The 22259-nt window shown below is 51.4% G+C and overlaps 10 protein-coding genes across 10 annotated transcripts; 8 read left to right on the top strand and 2 right to left on the bottom strand.

Moving 5' to 3' along the window:
- Window positions 1-274: 274 nt before the first annotated feature.
- On the top strand, window positions 275-2509 carry BDW74DRAFT_186410 (ATP-binding protein; the record flags this gene model as incomplete). The annotated part of the gene is made up of 6 exons (XM_073731259.1): window positions 275-375; window positions 499-706; window positions 755-1360; window positions 1413-1584; window positions 1629-2135; window positions 2187-2509. The coding sequence occupies 6 exons, from the start codon at window positions 275-277 to the stop codon at window positions 2507-2509; spliced, it is 1917 nt and encodes a 638-aa protein (XP_073589125.1).
- Window positions 2510-4433: 1924 nt separating this feature from the next.
- On the top strand, window positions 4434-5597 carry BDW74DRAFT_173856 (uncharacterized protein; the record flags this gene model as incomplete). The annotated part of the gene is made up of 3 exons (XM_073727890.1): window positions 4434-4674; window positions 4743-4948; window positions 5004-5597. The coding sequence occupies 3 exons, from the start codon at window positions 4434-4436 to the stop codon at window positions 5595-5597; spliced, it is 1041 nt and encodes a 346-aa protein (XP_073589124.1).
- A 1267-nt stretch (window positions 5598-6864) lies between these two features.
- BDW74DRAFT_173855 (FAD-dependent oxidoreductase) lies at window positions 6865-8523 on the top strand (the record flags this gene model as incomplete). Its single annotated transcript, XM_073727889.1, has 3 exons — window positions 6865-7169; window positions 7220-7886; window positions 7942-8523. 3 exons carry the CDS (start codon window positions 6865-6867, stop codon window positions 8521-8523), a joined length of 1554 nt encoding a protein of 517 aa, XP_073589123.1.
- A 484-nt stretch (window positions 8524-9007) lies between these two features.
- Window positions 9008-10589, bottom strand: BDW74DRAFT_173854 (uncharacterized protein; the record flags this gene model as incomplete). The annotated part of the gene is made up of 4 exons (XM_073727888.1): window positions 9008-9096; window positions 9151-9282; window positions 9348-10010; window positions 10082-10589. 4 exons carry the CDS (start codon window positions 10587-10589, stop codon window positions 9008-9010), a joined length of 1392 nt encoding a protein of 463 aa, XP_073589122.1.
- A 739-nt stretch (window positions 10590-11328) lies between these two features.
- On the bottom strand, window positions 11329-12450 carry BDW74DRAFT_173853 (HNH endonuclease signature motif containing protein; the record flags this gene model as incomplete). The annotated part of the gene is made up of 3 exons (XM_073727887.1): window positions 11329-11598; window positions 11701-12302; window positions 12372-12450. The coding sequence occupies 3 exons, from the start codon at window positions 12448-12450 to the stop codon at window positions 11329-11331; spliced, it is 951 nt and encodes a 316-aa protein (XP_073589121.1).
- Window positions 12451-12994: 544 nt separating this feature from the next.
- BDW74DRAFT_186405 (Ser/Thr protein phosphatase family protein) lies at window positions 12995-15223 on the top strand (the record flags this gene model as incomplete). Its single annotated transcript, XM_073731258.1, has 6 exons — window positions 12995-13517; window positions 13554-13580; window positions 13622-13908; window positions 13986-14353; window positions 14459-14805; window positions 14853-15223. The coding sequence occupies exons 1-6, from the start codon at window positions 13181-13183 to the stop codon at window positions 15221-15223; spliced, it is 1737 nt and encodes a 578-aa protein (XP_073589120.1). The 5' UTR covers window positions 12995-13180.
- Window positions 15224-15915: 692 nt separating this feature from the next.
- On the top strand, window positions 15916-16398 carry BDW74DRAFT_173850 (uncharacterized protein; the record flags this gene model as incomplete). Its single annotated transcript, XM_073727886.1, has 1 exon — window positions 15916-16398. One exon carries the CDS (start codon window positions 15916-15918, stop codon window positions 16396-16398), a length of 483 nt encoding a protein of 160 aa, XP_073589119.1.
- Window positions 16399-17613: 1215 nt separating this feature from the next.
- BDW74DRAFT_173849 (uncharacterized protein) lies at window positions 17614-17990 on the top strand (the record flags this gene model as incomplete). The annotated part of the gene is made up of 2 exons (XM_073727885.1): window positions 17614-17773; window positions 17827-17990. The coding sequence occupies 2 exons, from the start codon at window positions 17614-17616 to the stop codon at window positions 17988-17990; spliced, it is 324 nt and encodes a 107-aa protein (XP_073589118.1).
- Window positions 17991-18852: 862 nt separating this feature from the next.
- Window positions 18853-19176, top strand: BDW74DRAFT_173848 (uncharacterized protein; the record flags this gene model as incomplete). The annotated part of the gene is made up of 1 exon (XM_073727884.1): window positions 18853-19176. The coding sequence occupies one exon, from the start codon at window positions 18853-18855 to the stop codon at window positions 19174-19176; it is 324 nt and encodes a 107-aa protein (XP_073589117.1).
- A 1310-nt stretch (window positions 19177-20486) lies between these two features.
- On the top strand, window positions 20487-22232 carry BDW74DRAFT_165444 (FAD-binding oxidoreductase; the record flags this gene model as incomplete). The annotated part of the gene is made up of 5 exons (XM_073726417.1): window positions 20487-20507; window positions 20574-20816; window positions 20890-21602; window positions 21670-21878; window positions 21958-22232. 5 exons carry the CDS (start codon window positions 20487-20489, stop codon window positions 22230-22232), a joined length of 1461 nt encoding a protein of 486 aa, XP_073589116.1.
- Window positions 22233-22259: the final 27 nt, after the last annotated feature.

Here is a 22259-nt window from a genome sequence, read left to right as displayed (position 1 = left end):
CCTCAGCGTCGCGTCGCGATCCGATCTCATTCGCTTGGAGACGAGGACAGCATGAGGCCAAAGCCCGCTTCTCCGTCTTGGGATGAAATCTCATATCTCTAGCCCAATCGATGCCCTTGTCGAAGTATGGATGGTCTGTGTTGGCACCAGCGGCTGGAACGCGTCGCTGACCGGTCGGTCTCACGCTGAGCCTCCATCCGTCTATTTAATCCCTCATCTGCTGGTAGGATAAACTCTCCGATGCTTGATTGCAATATCACTCTGGGCAATCAGAATGGCAGAGCCGAATGATCAAGGTAAGGAGTTGGTGGAAGAGGTCAAGGAAGGCAAGGACGTGGTGCCGGCGGGAAAGCGCATCGCACGGTACGACGAATAGTGAGGCTCTTCTGTACCCGTGACTTATATACCTAGGAGACTGCTAACTGGACTCTCCAGCTACGATTAGTAACGCTCTCTATCTACCTGATTTTCTCACGATCACCTGCTAACCAAGGCCAGCCGCACCTACACTTGGAGGCTCAAGAAAACGGCCAAGAAAGAGAAACAGAAGAACCTCAAAGGTGCTGCTCTTGTTGTGCGGCGTGTAATTGACGTCAAAGGCAGACATCAAGACACCGTCATTGAGATCAGAAGTCCACTGGTGGCAGAGGTTCTGCAGCAATTAAATCCCGGCACCGAGAGCCTGGTGCAGGAGAGCCCTCCAAATGTGCGAAACGCCATCCGCCGACAAATAACTATACTGAACTTTCTGTAGGCCAGGCCAGTTCTGTTTTACCATTCGCGGTTCGGACTGAAGACAACATTTGAAGCCGAGAAGGCCAAAGCCCAGCCGAATACCGCCTTGGTCAATGACTTATCCGTGGCATTGGCGTATATAGAGGAGGACCATGGAAACCATATCGCTAGCATGGACGCCTTGCTCTGTAGACTGGAGATTTCTTGGGATCTTCTCTGGGCTTTATTCATTCCCAGGTCCCTTGTCTACCACTACCACCAACTTACCCAACAGAAGCAAATCCTGCGTTTCCGCCAGGCCAGACAGAGAATAAGGAGAAAAAAGGGACATGTCATCGAGTACTGGCAGATATTGTGCGACGTCGTTGTCTTTGACGGTGTGAAACTAGGCTTCTCAAAAGTCGAACATTTCGAAATCGAGGAGTATCCAGGTACTCGTAAGATCTATGACCTGGAAATATTTCCTTTGGATTTCGTCAAAGATAAATCTGATGTCTACAAACAAGCTGTCGAGCGAGGAAAACGTTATTGTGAATTGAGGAGTGAGACATACCTCGAGTGCGACGGACTGGCGATGCGGGAGATCCTCAACAAGGACCTGGAGCCGAAGCAGTTCGCCTTCTCTGTAAGTCTTGCTTCCTAATCGACGTCCAGGCCGTTCTTACAACGTGCGCCAGTCATTCGGGAGAGCAATGGTTGATGCGAGAGCTTTCAAGACCTTTGAGCCAAATGCCACGTACTACAAGGATGTCTACAGGCAATTCGAGAACGGCATGCCCGACAACGACGATGACTTCGCCATATGTAGTCCCATCGTACTTGGCTTCAGTTTCGGAGCTAAGATGTGGGGTGAGTCTTTCTACCCACGAAAATGATCTTTCTAATGAATCTAGGTGGCTTGGGCATGGACTATTGTCGCACCATCAAATGGGGACACGACACCTTCAGCTCTCTAGTCCTCGAACCGAACAAGAAGAAACTTATCCACGCCCTAGTAACCCAGCACACACACAAGAGTGACCACTTCGACGACATTGTCGCCGGAAAGGGCAAGGGGTTGATTGGGCTTCTCAGCGGCGGACCAGGCTGCGGCAAGACATTGACAGCCGAAGCCATTTCTGAAGAGTCCCAGCGACCACTCTATTCGGTCAGTGCCGGAGAGCTAGGCACCAATCCTGCCGATGTGGACAGTCGCCTGACGTTAATCCTTGAGCTCTCTCAAAGGTGGAACGCAATCCTTCTTCTCGACGAAGCCGACGTCTTCCTCCAAGCTCGGAACGATACCGATGTAATCCGCAACGCACTCGTCTCAATCTTCCTGCGCCAGCTAGAATATTACAAGGGAATCATGATTCTGACAACGAATAGGATAGGAATATTTGATCCCGCGTTCGAAGTAAGTCCACCTTGCCTCTCGTCTCCAATCATTCCATACTAAGCGGGTATAACAGGTCGAATCCACTTTAGCTTCTCCTATCCCGACTTGGACTTTACGTCTCGCAAAGCTATATGGACAACATTCCTCACGCGCCATGCGAAGCAGGTAAGTGTGAACGAAAACCAAGGCATCGGCTTCAGTGACGACCAGCTCAATGAGCTAGCCGGGCCGGCGCTTAATGGCCGACAGGTCAAGAACTTGGTTAGCTGCGCTCGATCGCTCGCGTTCGACGAGGGGGATGCATTGGATATGAAGCACTTGCGGTCCGCACTGGCCGTTGTTTCTGACTGGACGTTGGCTGTTCAGAAGGCGTTGCCGATTATTGGGCCACACTGAATGCGCGCTTTTCCGATTTGGCTTCTAGTGATTCTCTCTGATTGTTTGCAGTCTGATTTTGTCTTTGTTAATATATATGCCGTTAAGATTGATATACATCTCAGGCAAAAGATATGGTTTCCGCGCTTCCCTAGGAAGGGATACCGGCTACAGGATTTGTCAGTCGTTCAGAGGTCAGAATTAAAATAAAAATCACAAGAAGCTCCAGCAAGACAGGGACGTCAGACTAACGCCGTGACAGCGCTTAAGCTTTTAAGGTTTTTGTGCTGCCACTAAACAGAGCAAGCAGCATCCCGCTGATGTTGATGAGCTCGACATCGCTTACGGCCAACTTGGCCGACATTATCATCAGACTTTCATATTAGGCCTCCTTGGTTTTCATTAACTTTTGAGACCCATACGCTCAGTCTCCGTCTTCCAATCCTAGATAATCTTGCAATATTAGCACGGCATCCGCAGGACACCACACCCCCAAGCAAAATGAGCAGCGACTACATCGTCCCAAACAACTGGAACGGCGGCAACCGAGGCGAAAAAAAAGAATACTGCAAAATCGAGCAGGCCTTAACCCTCAAGTCTATACGCGTCTACTACGACGACTACAAGTACTACGTGCGCGGCATCACACTCACCTGGAGCGACAACACAACAGACGAGATTGGCAAGGCGCTGCGAGAGGGGAGCTCGTTTGCCCCCGAGCCCGAGGAGCGGTTCAACTACTTCACCTTGTACAGTAACCACGAGTCTGGTAGTGCTGAGCGACTAGGGAAGATCGTCGAGGAGACTTCGCTCGGGCAGACTTGGAGTCCCGGCCGGAAACCCGATGGAAACGTGGCACAATATGGCGCTCGGTAGTGGGATCCTCATTGGGATGGGGGTAGCGTCGGATGGGGATAGTATTTTCGCTGCGAAACCGTTGTTCCTGAAGCAGTAGCTGTCGGTTGTGTCGGATGTTAATCTGAACCTTCCGACGAATGGCGATGGAATCTCGCCGCAGGACGTCAAGACGTGGCATTTCAATGCGGGTGAGGCTGAGTGGTCTGTTGATGGTGAGCATGAGGTTACGGAGACGAGCACCTGGACGCAGGAGACGGGGTCCACCTTTAGAATTGACTTAAAGTGTCGGCTGAGATTCCGGAGATTGTATCTGTGGAGAGTGGGTTCAGCTGGCAGCGGTCGTCGAAGCAGACGCACGGAACTCAGCGTAGCGAGAAGACCACATGGATGGGAAGATATTAAAGTACACTGAAGGGGGTACTTATAGTAAAATCAACTGGGCAGATGTTGAGGTGGTGAGCCAGGGTGAGGACTTGGCTGTTTTGAAGTGAGAGATTGTACCTAAAGGTGGTCAATGACATGTCCGGCCCTCTGACCGACATGGGTTGACACAAGTTAGCTGGACATGTCCAATCTTTTTCCCAGATTGCCTGTCTTAGAGGCACTAGGCTTAGAAGAGCTATTTGTTAATCCTCTAAACCGGTATTTTGCTAGTTTCATATAGTAAATAACTTGGAAAGACTCAAGTTTGAATGTTAGTAACATCCTGGGGGTGAGGCTGGGTTGGAGGCAGCAACGTGGGGATCAAACAGAAAACAAACTCTCAGTTTCGTACATGGTCAATACTCCTATTAAGACAGAGCCCGACATTTCTAGAAGACTGAATAAAGCTGAAGGCCAAGCTAAAAGAAATCTTGTGTTGAGTTAAAGTGAATGCCCACAGAGGCGATTCCTCTGTGGTGCTACTGCAGCAACCGGCTATGTGCCCAGGTGCTCGCCTGTTCCTCTCAACCATAACACTTCTCTCTTGTCCTCCTCTCTCATCTTCAGTCTTCACCACATCTCACCAACCCATTGGCCACCACTTTCACACCGGCGACAAACTAAGCAATTTTCCCTCCCTTTGCAATTCCAGCCACCTGCCGCAATGACGGACGACTGCAACCCCGCAAGCGAGTTCCTCGACGTTGACCGCGCCGCCCTCATCCAGGCTATAAGCGAGGGAACGGGCATCACCCATGTCGATAAAGCAACTTGGGCTTGCTTTTGGCTCGCGGATATCCATCGGCTGCGTCGCATTGTTGACAATCTAAGCAGAGACCCTCGGAAGGCCAACAAGATCAAAAATGCCATAAGAAGCCACCACGCTGTGTTGACTTTGTGCACGTGTGAGATACCCTTTACCATTGCACCCAATCGGAGGCCCAATGTATGAACTGATGCGGCGTCCTTATAGATACTGGACGGCAAGTGGACCATGGCCCAGCTGCGCAGATCAGGGAAAACAGTCAAACATTAGCACAAACCCCACGGGGGTACGTTACTCCGACCAAGAGACGGGCTTCAATGAGTAGCTCGCAGACAGACGACGCTACAGAACATCTCCCTGTCAAAAAGGACGACATGGATGTCAGAGAGTGGCGCAATCTCTCCATTCAAGATGTAAGTGACATATCCCCACAAGACATCGAAACCGGACAGGGCCTGAGAGATCCAGTGCATCAAAAGAGACAAAGGAAAGTGCGTCATTACTCGTGCTAGCGAACCTGTTGCCACCGTTACAACATTCCCACCTAGCCTGAACTCCACCAAGGGAGCAAGCCCCGACGTCTTGAATGACTTCTGGGAGTTCGTCAGGATGCTCTGGGGGTGTGAGACTGTCAACCAGTGGGTGTCACGCATATCGCTTCCGGACGCCACCAAACGCCAGATTTGCTCAAATCTTCTTACCCTCTCTCTCCACGTCGAACAACTTTGGCGGCGCGGCCGATTCGCTTTGAAGCCTATCAAGCTCTCCCCCGACAGGACAACACTTGAAGTTCGCTTCTTCTGGCTGCCAAAGTGCAAATATTCCGCCGATGTGCCTCTTATCACTGTCCCTGTCCTGCCTGGGAGCATTCTCGAAGGGCCTGGAAACACAAAATTGTTCGACTGCTTAACCGGTCAAGCTATTCCTAGTGGAACTGGTGCCAAGGGCACAATCACATTCCGAACCAGCGACCCCGATACCTTGCCCCTACCGTCGGTGGAACTATTAGAGATGCAATGGACTTTCAATAGGATTGTTGCGCTGAGTGGCATTGAAAATTGACTCGACTGGCCTTCGTCAAGATACACAGCACACTCGCTGACTTAGAGACGGCGAATAGACTATGTTGGATTTTGTCTCTCCTTTTGGCGTACCACCTAGTTTGATGGTCGTTTTGCGCACCTGATATGTACCAGATTAGGGACCTTTTCTTGCCGCTGTGGTTATCATTACGTCGTTCTTGTTGGAGGCCTGGGATCTCCCCCTGTTTAGTGGGATATGCGCCGCTTATGTAGCAAACAATCAGGGTCTTGGGAACGTACTAAGAGTACATCTTCGGGTAGCAATGAGGATAAGGTATGTATTTCTAGTGCGTGCTTCAATTATCAACACAGGGCATTTTACTAATATCCTCATAGTAACATTTCAATAGGACTAAACATACTTCATACACCTGGATCTCTCTATACAGCTCTCCTGCATGAACCCTAGCGATAGTTTTCGCCGCAACGCAGCCAATATACTCATCGCCAGATCTCTCAATGGACCAAGTGCTCCGACCTCATCCACAGTTTGCAGGGTGCGCGTATGCTTATCGAATGCCCGATGCGACTCTTGCCTGCTACTCTTCGACTACCCCGATTTCTCAGGGTGATTTGGAATCAATGATCCAAGGGCGAACAGTTACAGGAAAGACGGCGAATAAAAGTTTGCAGTTTTAAGTGTTCTTACTTGCCAGAATACTGCACCATACTGACACGTACGCCTCAGGAGATACGGGCATGACGTTATATGCCAGCAAAAGAAACGAACCCGCAACTGCGACCCCGCCTAGAACTGGACTACCTACCAAAAGCATATATAGATGATCGCCGATGGTCGCCGATAACTCGGAATATTTCAGAGCATAACGATGCTTAAAAGCCCACTGGCGTTTAAGATCCTGTTTTTATAATGGCAAGGGGCTCGTCATCCAGATACTCCGTCTTATGGCACAGAGCGCGTTACACACCGGATCCGCGATTAGTCCGAGTCAGCACGTTGATATGGTCGATCCTTCTGCTTTGCAGGCGTGATATCCGTTATGTCCCTCCACAACAGTGCCAGTGATCTCGGTGATGACATGTCCGGGTGTCACTGGAGCGCGGCTAACATTGGCTAAGGTCGTCCCCGATAAGTGAGCCTCGGTCGACTCAACCAAGCTCGGACACGGACTACACCCGTTCGCTGCAAAAGAAAGGGAGATACTGAGATAAGGAGTGTTATATGCCGCTTGTGTCCTTTGGAGTCTTTGGCCGTCATCCCCCGTTTCTGCCCCAATCCCCACATGATGAAGCCCACTAGCAACAACTCCCAGCTCAGGGTTATTATAATCGGCGGTGCCGTCTCTGGCCTGACTCTGGCGCACTGCCTAGAGAAAGTTGGGATTGACTATGTCGTTCTGGAAAAGCACCAAGATATCACGACGAATATTGGTGGCTCTGTGGCCATCCAACCCGCAGGATGCCGTATCCTCGATCAACTCGGCGTCCTTGACTACCTGAAGAAATGTACAACCGATATCCAGGCCATCAATGTTGCTCTTCCGGATGGATATGCGAACCGGCATGCCATGTTTGCGCGGAATCTCACCGGGTACTGTCTTCCTTCCCGTATCCCTTCCCAGAGCTAATATATGAAGGCAGAATTGGATACCCCTTCACGGCACTCACCCGCCGAAACCTCCTTTACGCGCTCTACACCTCGCTAGAAGGACGTTCAAGAGTCAAGACTGGAACGAGAGTCGTCGATATCAACCCCGACACGACGTCCGACGGACGGCTGACGGTAACAACCGAGAAAGGGGAGAAATATACGGGAGACATCGTCGTCGGCGCAGACGGAGTCCACGGCATCGCGCTGCGGGAAATGTGGCGGTTAGCAGATACCCCCGGCTCCGCGTCGCTGGTAAAAGACAAGAGCAATATGACAGTCGACTACACCTGCTTCCTCGGCATGACAACGCCAACCAAGGGGACGGGCATGACAGCAACCCTAAAGCCAGGGGAGATCTATACCCGCTCGTACCCGCACGCCTTCTGGACAATTATACCCAACGCTGATTCCACGATCAGCTGGTTTGTTATGGTCAAAATGGATCAGACATATGTCCATCCCAATGTACCGCGGTGGTCGCAGACGGAAGTCAAGGCGAAGCTGGAAGAACTGGGTGACTACCATCTGTACGGCAACATCAAGTTCCGCGACCTCTGGCAGATCACACCATCCGTCAACTCAACACCCACCCCCGAGGGGATCCTGAAGACATGGGCAGCTGGACGCATTGCCGGGGTCGGCGACACCGTGTTCAAGGTGAGCCTAACCTCCCCCCTCCCTCTATAAACCACACAATACTAATATAAAACAGTTAACACCAAACTTTGCGCAAGGCGCAAACCTCTGCATCGAAACCTCGGCAGCCCTCGCAAACAGCCTCCAAAAACTCAATGCCCCATACAAAAACACATCCACAAAACCACCCGACGCCGAAATCCGACACGCCCTGACCTCATACAGAGCAACAATCCAACCACGCATCAAAGAAATCTGCGACTTCTCATACCGCCTCTCGCGCGTGCACTCGCTCGAATACCCCGTTCTAGCTCAGTTCATGATGCGCTACGTCATCCGCGTCGTGGCCCGCTTCTCGCACTACAATAATACGAAGGAGTATGAGGGGGGTATGGTTCTGGATTATCTACCATTGCCAGAACGGGATCAACTGTTCAAGGCGAAACGGCAGCGGACGCTAAAGATCTGGAAGGCAAATATTCGGAATTCCGCATTCGGGGTTTTGCTGGTGCTGACGGTTGTTAGCGTTTTGCTTTTTTCGGGGATGGGGATGGGAGCTTCGATGGTTGAGGGCCCCAGGTTTGCTGTCAGGGCGTATGTGCCGCTTTTCCTCAGGGCTGAGTTAGGCTTGAGTCGGGTTTCTGCAGATGCTGTTTAGACTTTGATGTAATGCAAGGGGTTTGTCCGCGCCAATTGTGGCTGAGACTGGGGCGTCGTTATTGCCTTATATCTTGTCTAATCAGACCTTTTTGCTCATTCGTCCGTTGTCGATATGCAATAACAATGATCTCCATGTAAGCAATCCTGTATGACATCAGGATGCTGGCATGCATATACCTACCTAGGTAGGTAGGAGTATAAAAACTCCGTGCCTTGACGAAACGTAAAATCCGTGCTTAAGGCCGAGATCAAGGAGAACACGTCTCATGAAATACTCCGCTCACGATCTTTCGAGCCTTGATTCACGAAAAGCTGACTGCAGTGACGAGTGGCCTACTCACAAGGACTCCTCTCCGTGTCCAGAACCAAACTCGCCGCTGACCGGTGTTCTGCAAGGAAACGGTGACCCTCCGAGACATAATATTGCTTTTGTACTCTATACCCTCTTATCTACTCTAGCCCTGGGCTTCATACAATAGTATCTACCTCGCATATGCCCAAATCCCCGTATCCGGCGCAAATCTCGCAATGATGAGGAGTAGGCCTCCACCGATAAGTTTCAGGAATGCAACTGTGCCAAACCTGTCAGTCATATCATTCCGTACTGTTAGGAGACCAGGCTTACACATGGTAAACGACCACCCAATCCCAATGGCATCGATCAACGGTACAATAGCAGCAGTTGCCGTAGCTCCGAAGATGTACTGCAAGATGTACTTGCTGCAGACGGCCTCGGCACGCTGGGAGGGAATAACCTCTACACACATCCGTATCAATAACTGCAAAAGAGAATGAAGTCAAAAGAGGGAAATGGGGCCTCACCAGCAGAATACGTATTCAACCCATTCCACGCCCCCATAAGACCCGTCCCGATCAAAAAGGCAAGGATAATCGGCAACGCCAGGCCCCCGAATTCCCTCTCCAGACACCAGCCGTACAGAATCATGGAGATAGGCAGGACAGCGAAGAAGTACACGAACCCGCTGTTCAGTCGGTCCTTGGGGAGTCGTACACCGTCACGCTTCCTGATATACCGCTTCACGGTATGGTCGGACAGTCTCCCGCCCACTAAACTCCCCACAATGAACCCCATCCCCGGCGCAAGGTAGAACAGCCCGCTGACCAGCGGCGTCGTGAACCCGAAGCGCGGGTTGATGACGTGTCGGACGGACGTGAGGGTGCCATATTGCGTGATAGCAAGAAAGCCGCAGATCAAATCGGAGAGGAAGACTTGGGGCAGGAGGTAGAGCTTGAAGACTTTTGTGGGGTTAAAGCGGGCCAGTGCGGAGAGGAATCTTGATAGCATGCTCGCTTGGACATCTGAGTCGGTCACTGTCTTCTCTTCGTAAAGCTGCTTCACCTCGCTCTGGATATTGGGGATCGCGAAGATCGATAGACCAGAGCCCAGTCCTGCCATGGCAACCTGGAGCCAGTAGATGTCGCGCCAGTGCGCGAATGTTACGATTACGCCGCTGATGAAGGGCCCTGAACCCATCCATATTAGTCTCCACCCCTACCAATCCACTAAGAAGAAGTCAATAGGGGTCAGTACATACCGAGCGCACTCCCCGCCACACTCCCAACCTGCAAACACCCCACCGCACGCCCTCTAACCGTCGGCACAAAAATATCCGCAATGACCGTCTGCCCCGCGACCATAAAGTACGTCCCTGTAAACCCCGAGATCACACGCATAGCCGTGAAGACCGCCATATCGGGTGCGAGGGCGGTCCCCACGCTGGCGAGGAGCATGACGAGTGTTGCAGTGTCGTAGCTGCGCTTGCGGGTGAATATTTCAGCTAGTGGTGACCAGATGAGGCTGGAGCACCCCATGGCTATTAGCACGGCTGCGTTGGTGATGTTCAGGATCTCGGATGTTGTGTGGAGATCGGACGAGATTTCGGGCGTTGCGACCAGCAGCGATGTGCTGAGGAATGTTACGACCAGCGTGTTCCAGCTGACGATGAAGAGAATGAGGCATTTTCTTGCTGCGCTGAGGGTCGACTTTGCGTCCTCTGGGTTTGATGGGTTGGTTGTTGCCGTTGTGCCTGTTGGTGGCGACATCGTGAGCCCCGGGTCTTGGCTTAGGGTTACGGCCGCAGATCGTCTCTGAGCCCTGTCAAAGAAAGGATCAACGTAGTCTCAGTCTTTCTGGCTTCCAAGGAATAAGGTTACAAAAAGCCATGAGCTACAGATTAACACGAGCTTGAGGAAGAGACTCTAAAGGTGTTCGTTCCCTTATCTTTGGAGACAGTAAAATTCTTGCCTGGATTCCGAAACAAGTTAGAGAGCGTCGATTCCTGCCCACTTTAGCGGGCGAGTCCACTCTGCTGCTCCACAGTGCTATCTATCTTTACACTCCGGAGTAGAGCGTAAAGCCTCTATGGGTTGTGTGTCTTGAAACTTGTGTATAAGACTTCGGTCCTCTTGCTACACCCCCAACTCTCCGGGGCTAGGTATGTTGTTTCACTGGCGGATGGCTGTAGATTTGTGGTTGACTTATTTATATGTCTGGTGTTCAGTAAAGCTTCCCTTCGGGGTGTTCAGGGGCATGACGCAAGCAAGAGGCATTGGAATGCATGGATTGGAGAATGAACTTTATACTTGTTTGACAGGCTTAAAAGTATATAGGTATACGATGGACGGAGACTACCCATCTGGATTTGTTGATCTATTCATTGATTTAAACAATCATCAATATGTTTTTGGATTAGTTGCTATAATATCGGGAACGGCGAGGGTAGGTAGCAAGTCTAGCCCTAACTAGGATCAGAACCACAACAACCCATGCGGGCTACCCTCACTACACACCCGCCCACTCCGTAACCCCCCTCACACTCTCCCTCTCCAACTCCTTATCCTCCTCATCGTAGTCCCCAAAATCCATGACATTCTCATAGATGACATCGTCATCCCAGTTCCCCTCTCCCATCCCGCGCACAGCCGTCAAAATAGACTGGTGGAAGTGCCACCGCAGACACTCGTCGCTGACGTTGCCGATTGCGGTCTCGCTGAGTCTTCGTCCGTTGTAGCCAAGAGTGTCCTGGCACAGGAAAACGACGCGGTAGTCGTCCTGTTGCCTGTCAGCATCCAATGATCAGAAACAAAAAAAATAGAAAAAAACAGAGAGAAAGAAAGAAAAAAAAAAAAGAAAGAGAGAGAGAGAAAGACATACATCCGGATCAACCGTAAGAACAAACGTACAAAAAAAGGACCTCGCACACGCCCCAAGCAAGAGCCCATTCTGAGCAGAATACAGCCTATCCGGGCCTATCAGTTCTTCATCCTCGTCTTCATCAGACTTAATCCACTCATCCCCCCACCCATTCCTCACCCACAATTGCCGTAGACAAAGCGGGAAGATATGCGTCGCCCTAACCCCCAGCAGGTGATCAGGCGGAGGTGGAGGCTTGAATCCGGTAATAGCGCACGCCTTATCTCGCTCGTAGACGCGCTCACCGAAGCGTAAATGGCGCGGGTCCCGCGGCGACCCGTTCCTCGAGACGGGGCTGAACGACTCGGGCGTGTACAGGCGGTGCAGAGCCGGTTCGTCGGTAATCGTTGCGTTGATGCGTTGCATTTCAGGTCCTAGAAGAACATAGCGGCCTTTTTGTAGGGGCAATGAGGAGCGGGGAAGCGGGTTGGACGCGAAATTGTCCATGGGGGTTATGGGGTGGATGGCCCATGCTTCTTGGGGTAGTGGGGATTTGATGAAGTGCGTGCAGATCCGGTAGAAGGATGCGTTTGTGACTTGGGGTGGGTCGTTGATGTAGAGTGCTATGATGCTTTAGTACCTCTAACTTACGGTAGGCGATCCATGTGGTCACTGGTTAGCGGTGCTCTTACCTCCTAAATGGTCTCCATTCGCTGCGAATATGTACACGTTGCGGAAGTGATGGGGGTCCGGAGCCTCGAATGGCGGCATCCTAGGTAGCATTTGGTCAAATATACTTAATCGGGCAGCTGAAAAGGTCTATCCCTGAGCTGATATGAAATCGAAAAGAAGTTATTCAGGTCGTGATATCATCATGATGGCCGCGCATGCGGATATAGATTGCGCTATCCACGTGCGCGACCAGACACTGTTAGATGATTCTGTTAATACTGGAAGTAGACTCGATTATACTGTAGACATAGGTATACGTAGAATAGTTGATAGACCCGGTTGAGAGGAGGTTGGGGAGAACGGTATGTACCTTGGCTCGGTTGTGGTCGCTTTGAGGGGGTGCAATTGACTGGAATATAGGACAAAGCGGCTGTTCAGGATTGATATGACATGAATACCTAATTTGAGAGAATAGTGCGATTGGGACTTGTTATGAAGAAGCCACCTTCGGGAATGGGCTCCGTTGCCTGGATCGAGTAATAACTGGCCTGATCATCGTACCACCGTTTTACCCTGTATAATTACCATGGTTTCTTCCTTTGCAAGCATTTTTTGAGAGGAGCGACTGTCTGGGGGGTCTACCTCCACCCGCTGTATTCCCGGTCTTCTCGTCCTCCATCTTTCGAGCCATCGCCATCGCCATCCTCATATTCGCCGAAGGAGTTATCATTGTATTTTCTAACGAGGAATTTGGGCCTTTATGGGCCGTCATCTCACAATACACCAAGATATCATTGCACATCTCTTCTCGTCGCTGTGATACGTTGACATGATGATCATCATTCCTTATGTTCTCGTTGCGGTATCCCTGACCACCACTCTTGCCAGTACTCTTGACCCCGACCCAATTTGCGATGATACAAGCTCGAATTTGAGAGCATTCCGACAGCCCAACTCCAACAATGCGACAGATGGGCCGTGGCGGGGACTGGCCTGGGGCGAGGTCAACTTTCTCCATACAACGGACACACACGGATGGCTAGAAGGTCATCTCAACGAAGTGAACTATGGAGCCGATTGGGCAGACCTTGTTTCCTTTGCGAAGAATATGCGAGATAGAGCGGATCAACTGAATGTTGATCTGCTCGTCGTCGATACGGGTATGAGTACACAACTTGGGGCGACATGTCGCTAATCCATAGCTTTAGGCAACCTTGTGAACGGCAACGGTCTATCCGATAGCACAGACGTCCCCCGGGCGAGTCTTCAGTGGGCTATTCGAGCCTCGACTATGATCTGCTCACGGTCGGAAACAACGATCTCTACTCAGCGGCAGGGACCCGCGATATCCACGCCAATCTCTCACGGATATACGGTGACCGGTTCCTCACCAGCAATGTGTACATCGAGCTTGACGGGCAGAACGTCAGCCTTGGACAGTTCTATCGTCACTTTACCACTAAGCGCGGCCTTCGAGTGATGGCGTTTGGGTTCACACTGCTGGATTTCAAGTTGGACATGAAGAAGGCGGGCACATACGTCAGGGGATACCAGGAGGTTGCCAAAGAGCAATGGTTTCAGGATGCACTAAAGTCAAAGACGTAGATATATACGTTCTGATCGGTCATGCCGAGCTCCGCAAGGGCTGCGTGATCGACGGTGTTTACGCAAAAGAGAACCCATTGGTCTGTTTGGAGGCCTACATTCGGGAGCATGGCCAGAAGGTGCCAATTCAGGTCCTGGGAGGCCATACCCATAAGCGAGACTTCAAGTGCTTTGGCGCTCGCTCCTCTGGTCTGAAATCGGGGCGATACTCGGATAGGGTCGGATGGGTTGCACTTCGGGGTGCAGTGTCGAATGACGCTTGGAATGGGAGCAAGACCCTACCCTCAGGCGTTTCGGTGCCCACTCGAACATGCCCATCAGAGCCGAGTGACAGTGCTATCCTGGACCCAGACCCGTGTTACATCGACCGACGCTATCTCCACTTCAATCGGTGGACGTTCGCCTATCACTCTATCGGATCCACCGAGCTTGATATACCGGGCCGCTTCGACACCCCTCTAGGCCGCAAAGTCTCGGACGACATCTAGAAGAACCGGGTCAGTATGAATCTAACCGGCGTGCTTGGCTGCATGCCTCGGTCGTATTACCTCTTTGCCTGCCCGGCGGACTCGGCGGGTAACATTTTTACCCTGGTCAAGGACGCCCTCAATGCGACAATCAAGAACGAGACATCTACCAACCCAAGAGTCATCCTTATGAATAGTGGTTCGATCCGATATGACCTATATCAGGGCTCCTTTAGCATTGGAGACGCCCTCACAATTTCTCCCTACGACAATACCTTTGCGTACATCCCTGATGTCCCAGGAAATGTGGCTCTTTCTGTACTTGACTGCTTGAATTCACCGAAGAATAGTACAACTGTTCCACCACTCCTGTATGAAAATGGTTTGAAGGCAATGGCCCCTGAGTTGGTTTAATAATAGGCCCACTAGTCCCGAACGATTCCAACCCGCGCCACGTCACAGACGACGACTTTGGCAACTGCAGCGAGGATTCTAGTTCCGACAACTGCGGTGACGACACGCAGCACACCAAGATATCCAATAGTTACAGCACTACAGCCCACATTCAGTACAAAGACCCGGATGTTACAAACAAAACGGACAAAGTTGACCTGGTGTTTCTGGTCTACCTCACGGATATGGTCCTGAAATGCCCCGAGATCAGTAAGAGGTATACGGTCAATGATATTATTGACTATGTGGACAAGAATGTGACAACCAGAACATTCTTGCGGCAATATGTCAAAGATAAATGGGGTCCGGGGGCTGGGATGGACGGGGATTGTCCGATTAGAAGATAGATGAACGACGAGAAGCCCTCGAAACGACAGGGTGTGCCATACATGCATATGGACCAGTCCAGGCCAAAGCGAATACCGCCGTCTATGTCACATACGCTGCAGGAAGAGAATTGTACAGTATACTCGGACATACATGTGATGGCAGCCAGGGTCTGGGTTAGGGTTACCCGACCTCCCTAAGCGCTCAGGCGTTGTAGGCCACAGTGATCATCCGGGATACCGTTCAAGACAGCCAGTTATGTACGCGGAAAACCTGCCGCTACCGGCTTCCTGCGCCGGCCCTTTATTTGCTGTGCAAGGCAGCTAATGGTCCACTTTCTCATATATCACAATCACCTTGACAGCAACAGTGACTATGCCAGCATTATGTGGAAAGCTCTCACCCCGCGTTTCAAGTGTCTAGGACAAGATGTTACAGGTTGGTGATGGTGTAACCAGTTCATGCACTCCATGCCGGGGCTCCGCAATACCCCGTGTCAGAGTATACTCCGGGGTATTTCATACTGCCCTGGTAGTTGGACATTCTCAGACTGTTGCACTCAAAATACACCGCAAAGTACACATCTCATCCAGATCCTCATGGCCTAGGCCAAGCATTAAACGTTTATATAAACCAGGTCAACCCACGCCCATCGCAGTTCCAAACATCGCCTCAAACCAAATCAAGCAAAGAGAGCAACAAGCGAACCAAAATGACCCGCCTTCTCCCAGTCCTCAGCGTCCTCCTTCTCTCCCTCGGCGCCCACGCCGTCCCAACCCCTCCTACCTCCTCAAACCCAAGCAATATCTTCGCCTTCGACCTCCCCTGCGCCGAGCTCACCACATTTAACAACAATGTCACCCCCTTCCTGAACCTCGCCGTTCCCTCCGGAACTCCCAACAACATCGCCCCCGAGGTGACGCGCCGTCTCTCTGCCGTAAAATCGTTCATTGCGGCATACGCGGGCATGATGAACACCTTCAACACAAACAACTGCGCCAACATGAATATGCTGCAGGCGCGTCAGACCACAGACCCTGTGGAACAGCTCCGCCAGGCAGTCTGTCAGGCTCTTGAGGGCGCCGATCTGAGTGCGCTGCCCGCGGAGATTGCGAGCACGGTTGAGCAGTTGGTTTCTGAGCTGGGCTGCTCTGGTGGAGGTGGTGGTGGTGGTAGCGGCGGGGGCATCTTTTAGGTGATCAATATCACCTGCCTAATTGCCTCCTCGGCAATCTATCTATCCATCTGGGATAGGTATGGATTGTATGGAATCGCACGCGGTCAAACACTCAACGTCAAGGCCATGAAGGGCGGGTGGGTATTCAACATATCTAGCACGGATTAGCGGATCAAACGGTCTGGTGGACGAATAACGCTCGTTACTGGGGCAGAAGCTGTGACTTTGTATGTAGCTGAATGCTTTTGGAAACACAAATCCATCTTGACCTGGATCATGTCCATATAACCTGGCTCATCCACTTATGGTAGTGAAGTAAGCCTTGCGTAAATGAAAACAGATCCATGGCGCCCGTAGACATCGCTGCTAAAGCCAGTGTAGATAGGTATACCGTATGGTAGTAGCCGTGGCAGATTCTAGGTCCAAACGTCAAGAACCTTGGAAAATCCCACGGCATGGCAGGAACAAGACTTCTATGGTTTCTACTGACAGAATCAATTTCAGCACTACTCACTCTTGCTAACGACTTCGGGACAGCCAGCAACTGAAATTTACCATAATTACCAAGGTACCCCTACTTAGGTAGTTTCATCACCGTGCATGCGTACATACTGTCCACTAAGGTTACCGCCAGATTCCGCAATGCCTTCTTGCTAGTCAGTAGTGCGGTCATCTGCGGATAGGCCTTGAAAGGCCAGGGCTAGTCTAGGGGACTTCACTATCTACCTAGGTCCGCTAGGTTGGGTGATCTCGGCGTGTCAGGCTATTAGAGGTGCAAAACCTTGCCTATAACCCGGAGCACACATGCGCAACCCATGGAGCTTACAGCCCTGCAAGCGGTGCATGAACCTTACACTACCTCGGTAGGATGAACATAGGTGAACTGTACTGTCATAAACCCCCCGCGAAGTTGATGGGCAGCAACTAAAAGCTTCTTGTGAACCAGTTGAAATACATCGCAAGTACCATGCCTAGGGTATGTATCTACCCACTTAGATAGGAAGACTGAATCAGCTGAAAGCACGAGCACGAGCACGAGCATGAGCTTGAGCATAAGCTTATTTCAACAGGCACGGGGGTGATTCAGATTGCCTATCTCATCGAGAAGCCATAAACCCGCATATAAAAGCCAGGCAAACCCCAATCTGTATGAAGCAAGAGACAGCAAACCACAAACTTATATTCTCAAGAAACTGATTTCTAGGTAGTACTCCTAATCTAGATTCCGTCAAAATGGCCCTCCTCCACCTCACCCTCCTCCTCTCCAGCCTCTCCTTCCTCCACCAAACCCACGCCATCCCCACTCCGCCTGCCTCCATTAACAACCCCTCCAGCTCAACCCTCTTCGCCTTCGACCTTCCCTGCACCGAGCTCGCCACCTTCAACAACAACTGTGCCAACATCAACAGCAGCACAAAAAGCGATGGCAGTGTGAAGACACTACAGACACGCCAGGACCTGCCGAACCCATGAACGAGTGGGAAGAGCTTCGCCGCGAGCAATGCGCGCGGCTTCTGAATGTCGATATGAGTATGCTGAGTGCGGAGTTTCAGGAGGCTGTGCGGGCGGCGCTGGAGGATTTGGGGGTGCTAGGAAGATGGAGTTCTTAGTTGCTGTTTATCTACCTAGGTTGGTGTCTATCTATCTACTTATCTAGGTGGGATAGGTAGGATGGGGCTGGAGACGGAGATGGATGGGATAAGATGGATAGGGGAGGCGCTCAACGACCTCCCTGCTCTACCTACTTGAGGATTGATGGAAACTACCGTACTATTGTCTGGGTATTCAACATACTCGAATTGGACGGACGAGCCTATTGGATGGAAAACGCTTATATCTTCGAACGGATGGACAACAGCTGCAGGTGTATTTAGACGACCATACCCTAGGATACCCAACTCGTATAGCTCCAAGTCCAGCGGAATTCTCAATGTTACCATATGTATTATGCAGCCATATTCTCAGGAACAGACCTCCCTACCTACCATAACGTAAGGTATCTAGCATTCTGAGTTGCAAGGAATTCGAGCAAGGCCATATACGTAGGGGGCAACTACGAAATACTTCGGGTATCCTTGGCCAGATACTGGTACGTTATACAAATCCCCTGCAGAAAGTTCATGAGCTGGTTACACTAGCACGGCCTCCTCTACGTTCCGAAATGATATGAATGCGCAGCAGCCGAGGACCACAGCGAGATAAAACTCAAGACTGCCCTAAAGACCCGACACCGCAGTATTTATTCTCTGTCCGCGCCTCTCCTCCGTGTCCGTAAAACTGCGATGACCCTAGGTATAAAGCAGGTGGGCTAGGTATAAATATCGATATCTAGCCCAGTTGTACTGAGTTCGGACTCCTGGAGCTATTACACCTCTTTTCTTATCCTAAAGGGAAAGAATTCAGGACATCGATCCTTACCTACCCGCCTATCAGCTAGTACCTTGGTAGAAACACCCCTTCACAAACCCAGCAATGGCATACTTCTACCTCACCATCGTCCTCTCTCTCCTTTCCCTACTCCATATACCCGTCTTCGCCACGCCCACCTTATCCAACCTCCCCCTCCGCTTCGACTACGATTCCATCTCCAGCGGCAATACCGCTGGGGCCAAAAACTCACAATCACAACTTCAAGCGCGCCAAGACGCCGACCAAGACCCAATCATCCTCATAAGCGACGCGGTCTGTGGTGCCTTCGACGAGTGGGATAGCTCTTCGGTGCCGGAGTATGTGGTTGGAGTGGTTAGCAGTGTGCAGAGGGCTGTGGGGTGCTTGGGGGTGATTTCGGAGGAGTAGGGTGTCTGTTTTTGGAGGGTGTAGGAACGTTGGCATCGATGACGAGGATATGGGTATAGCATTTGGAGTGGACATTTGGACTAGGATGAGTTGAGTTGTGGCCGCAGGAAGGGTCGACCAGAATATCCAACATATTCCGCCTGTATGTTCACAGAAACGAGACTTGAGTCCCAGGTACTGTACACGGGTATATATAATCCAAGGTTTACGGTATGTATCTGTCGGCAACCATGGACTTGCAAGTTCTCTACGAGATTTCAACTGTACGTATCCCTAGCTAGAGCCCGGAGAATGGAAAACAGCGGCGCACTCGGGTGTCAGCATAAGTGGAGAGTCCTGGAGTAAGGCATTAAATTCGACGAGCCGGAGTATGTTGACTCATGGATTGCAGCGGTTGCCTCCAATTCCATAGATCACAGAGTTTTGTATTTGTATGGAGTTTGTTCAAGATCTTGAGTTCAAAGCGGAGAAACTCTGCAGGTCTAAGGTTGAAGAGATCCGGCTACCATAGGCTAGGAAGAATCTGTCTATATAAACCCCCAAGAAATAGCCTTCGATAGTTGATTAACACATTCAATCTCCAGTTTTCCAAAGCCTCTTGCTTGATCATCCCTACCTGAGTTAAGGTACGGTATTCAACGGCTCGGGCTCTCATATCGGGGTATCCATGGATCGCAGGGCAGCACAGCATAACTGAAGTCTACTCTAAGCTCCCAGTTCCTCGCGTACCGTATAGCAACCTTGAAATACGGTTTCTCCACTCGCTTCCAAGATAAGACTTCTGAAATATATTCCGCCAATCACATCCGGGGATCTCTATTCGTGCTTGTTAGGACTCCTTTCCCTGCGGGAGGGAAATCAGCCTAACAGTCCCGTACTCGATCGTATTCATATCCAGCCGGAGACTACCATAGAGGCTGGGTGCATGCATGAGTCCATATTGCCAGCGAATGGATATTGTTATATCGTGGACCGGCGTTTCATTTATATTGACCTAATCGACATTCGACCTGCCAAGAGCCCTAAGAACTTAGGGCTTATCAACCATCTAGGCACCCAAGTTGATTGATTCGATTTAGAGCTGGGCGTGCAGATTGAGCACCCAATTTCTTGACGTGACTGGCAGAGTGGCCCAAAGGGAGGTGCATACTCCATAGTTAAATACCAGGCCGCCGGGATCCCTGCAATGCAGCTCAAAGCTATATAAATAGGCACAGCCAGGAACCGCGGCATATTGCTTCCAGGTAGCTTTCTCCTGACTTCTTCCAAGCTCCAATTGCTCAGGTACTAGCTTGATCTTTGCTGGCGAAATGCATCTCCAGCAGCTCACTGTAGCATTGTCGCTTGCCCTCCTCACTCAGCCCATTCCGTCTGCTGCCGCAAATTGGGCCTTACAGCGACGTGACGTATCCTCGTCATGCGCCTGTGAACAGCTAGCGTCCACCTACCCTCCCAACCTAATCCTCCCCGGCTCGCAACATTACACAGCCCAAGCAACAGACGCATACTGGGATGTTCGCGCCGCCCTCTCCCCAGCATGCATCTTCCTCCCCGCGACCGCGAACGAAGTCTCAACCGCACTGCAGGTGATTAACGCCTGCGACGCGCATTTTGCTGTGCGCGGTGGTGGGCATCAGAACGTACGTCTTCCCTGGTGCTCCCCTCCCAAGATTCCCCAGTGTCACGCTAACGATGCGGTCGGGTGGTGTGTAGGTCCCCGGCTCAAACAACATCGACGCCGGCGTTCTAATAGCCCTCAGCAACCTCAACGAGCTCAGCATCAACAACACAACAAACACAATCTCCGTCGGCCCCGGACGGACCTGGTACGACATCTACTCTGCCCTCGAACCCACAGGCCGGATCGCGATCGGCGGCCGCCTAAAGACAATCGGTGTGCCGGGGCTCACACTAATCGGTGGCTTCCACTACTTCAACAATAAATACGGGTATGCGATGGATAATGTACTTTCTTACGATGTTGTCTTGGGGAATGGGACACGGGTTGTCGCTTCAAGGTCCCAACATCCAGACCTGTTCTGGGCGCTCAAGGGCGGCGGCGGGAATAACTTTGGCATTGTGACGAAATTCGTTCTAAAGACGCATGCTGTTCCACAGGGAAAAGTCAGCGGGACGATTCAGAGCTTTAATGAGAGTGCGGTTCCGGGGTTTCTGGGGGCTGTTGTTGAGGCGTCGAAGGTGCAGGATAGCAGTGTTGCGGCGGGGATGGTGGCCACTGTTGGGTTTAATGTTACTACGGGAGTTACGTCTGCGACTTTGATGGGTGTGCAGGAGGGTGTTACTGCGCCTGGTGCTGCGCCGTCAAGGTTTGAAAATTTCACGGCGATTTCGTCGTTCGCTATTAATTCTGTTGGGACGATGAGAGCGTGGGCGGAGAGCCTGGAGACGCCGATGCAGCAGTATAGGTACGCCCAACACCCTACCTATCTTCAAGATACTTGAACACGTTGGAGGAAATACTGATGAGTGCAGGATCGTCTTCGCCCACCACACCATCAAAGCCGACACCAACGCGCTCATCGCCATCTACAACATCTGGAAAGACGCCGTCGCCCAAATCGCAGACGTCGAAGGATTGAACCCCACATTCGTACCGAACTACGTCTCGCCTGGCTCCGTGCATGCTGGCAAGGATAACGGCGTTGGAAATGTCTGGGGGCTTGAGGAGGAGGCGCTTATTGGTATTCTCACCCTCTTCCCTCCCTTTCCACCCTCCCCTATCCCAACCTCTAGCAGCATTGCTGATATTCGTATGTGAAGTATGGCAATTCAGCACCTCCTGGACCCGAGCATCCGACAGTCTACGCGTGGAGCAGTGGTCTCGGCTCCTCTCTGAGCGGATCCACAGACTCAACAAGGAGAAGGGCCTTGCTTCGGAGTTTGTGTACATGGGGGATGCGGGCGACTGGCAGGATCCGTTTGCGGGGTTTCCGGAGGGGAATGTGAGGAGGCTCAAGGGGGTTCAGGAACAGTATGACTCTGGAGGTGTGTTTACGCGGTTGAGTTGGGGGGGTTTTAAGTTGAGTGTTGCTTAAGCGCCACCACAAGTAAGGTCGGTACCT

Source organism: Aspergillus multicolor (genome assembly GCF_047715735.1).
Source record: "Aspergillus multicolor strain CBS 133.54 unplaced genomic scaffold BDW74scaffold_2, whole genome shotgun sequence".
Lineage (NCBI taxonomy): Eukaryota > Fungi > Ascomycota > Eurotiomycetes > Eurotiales > Aspergillaceae > Aspergillus > Aspergillus multicolor.
This window is presented reverse-complemented; position numbering and strand designations above follow the sequence as displayed.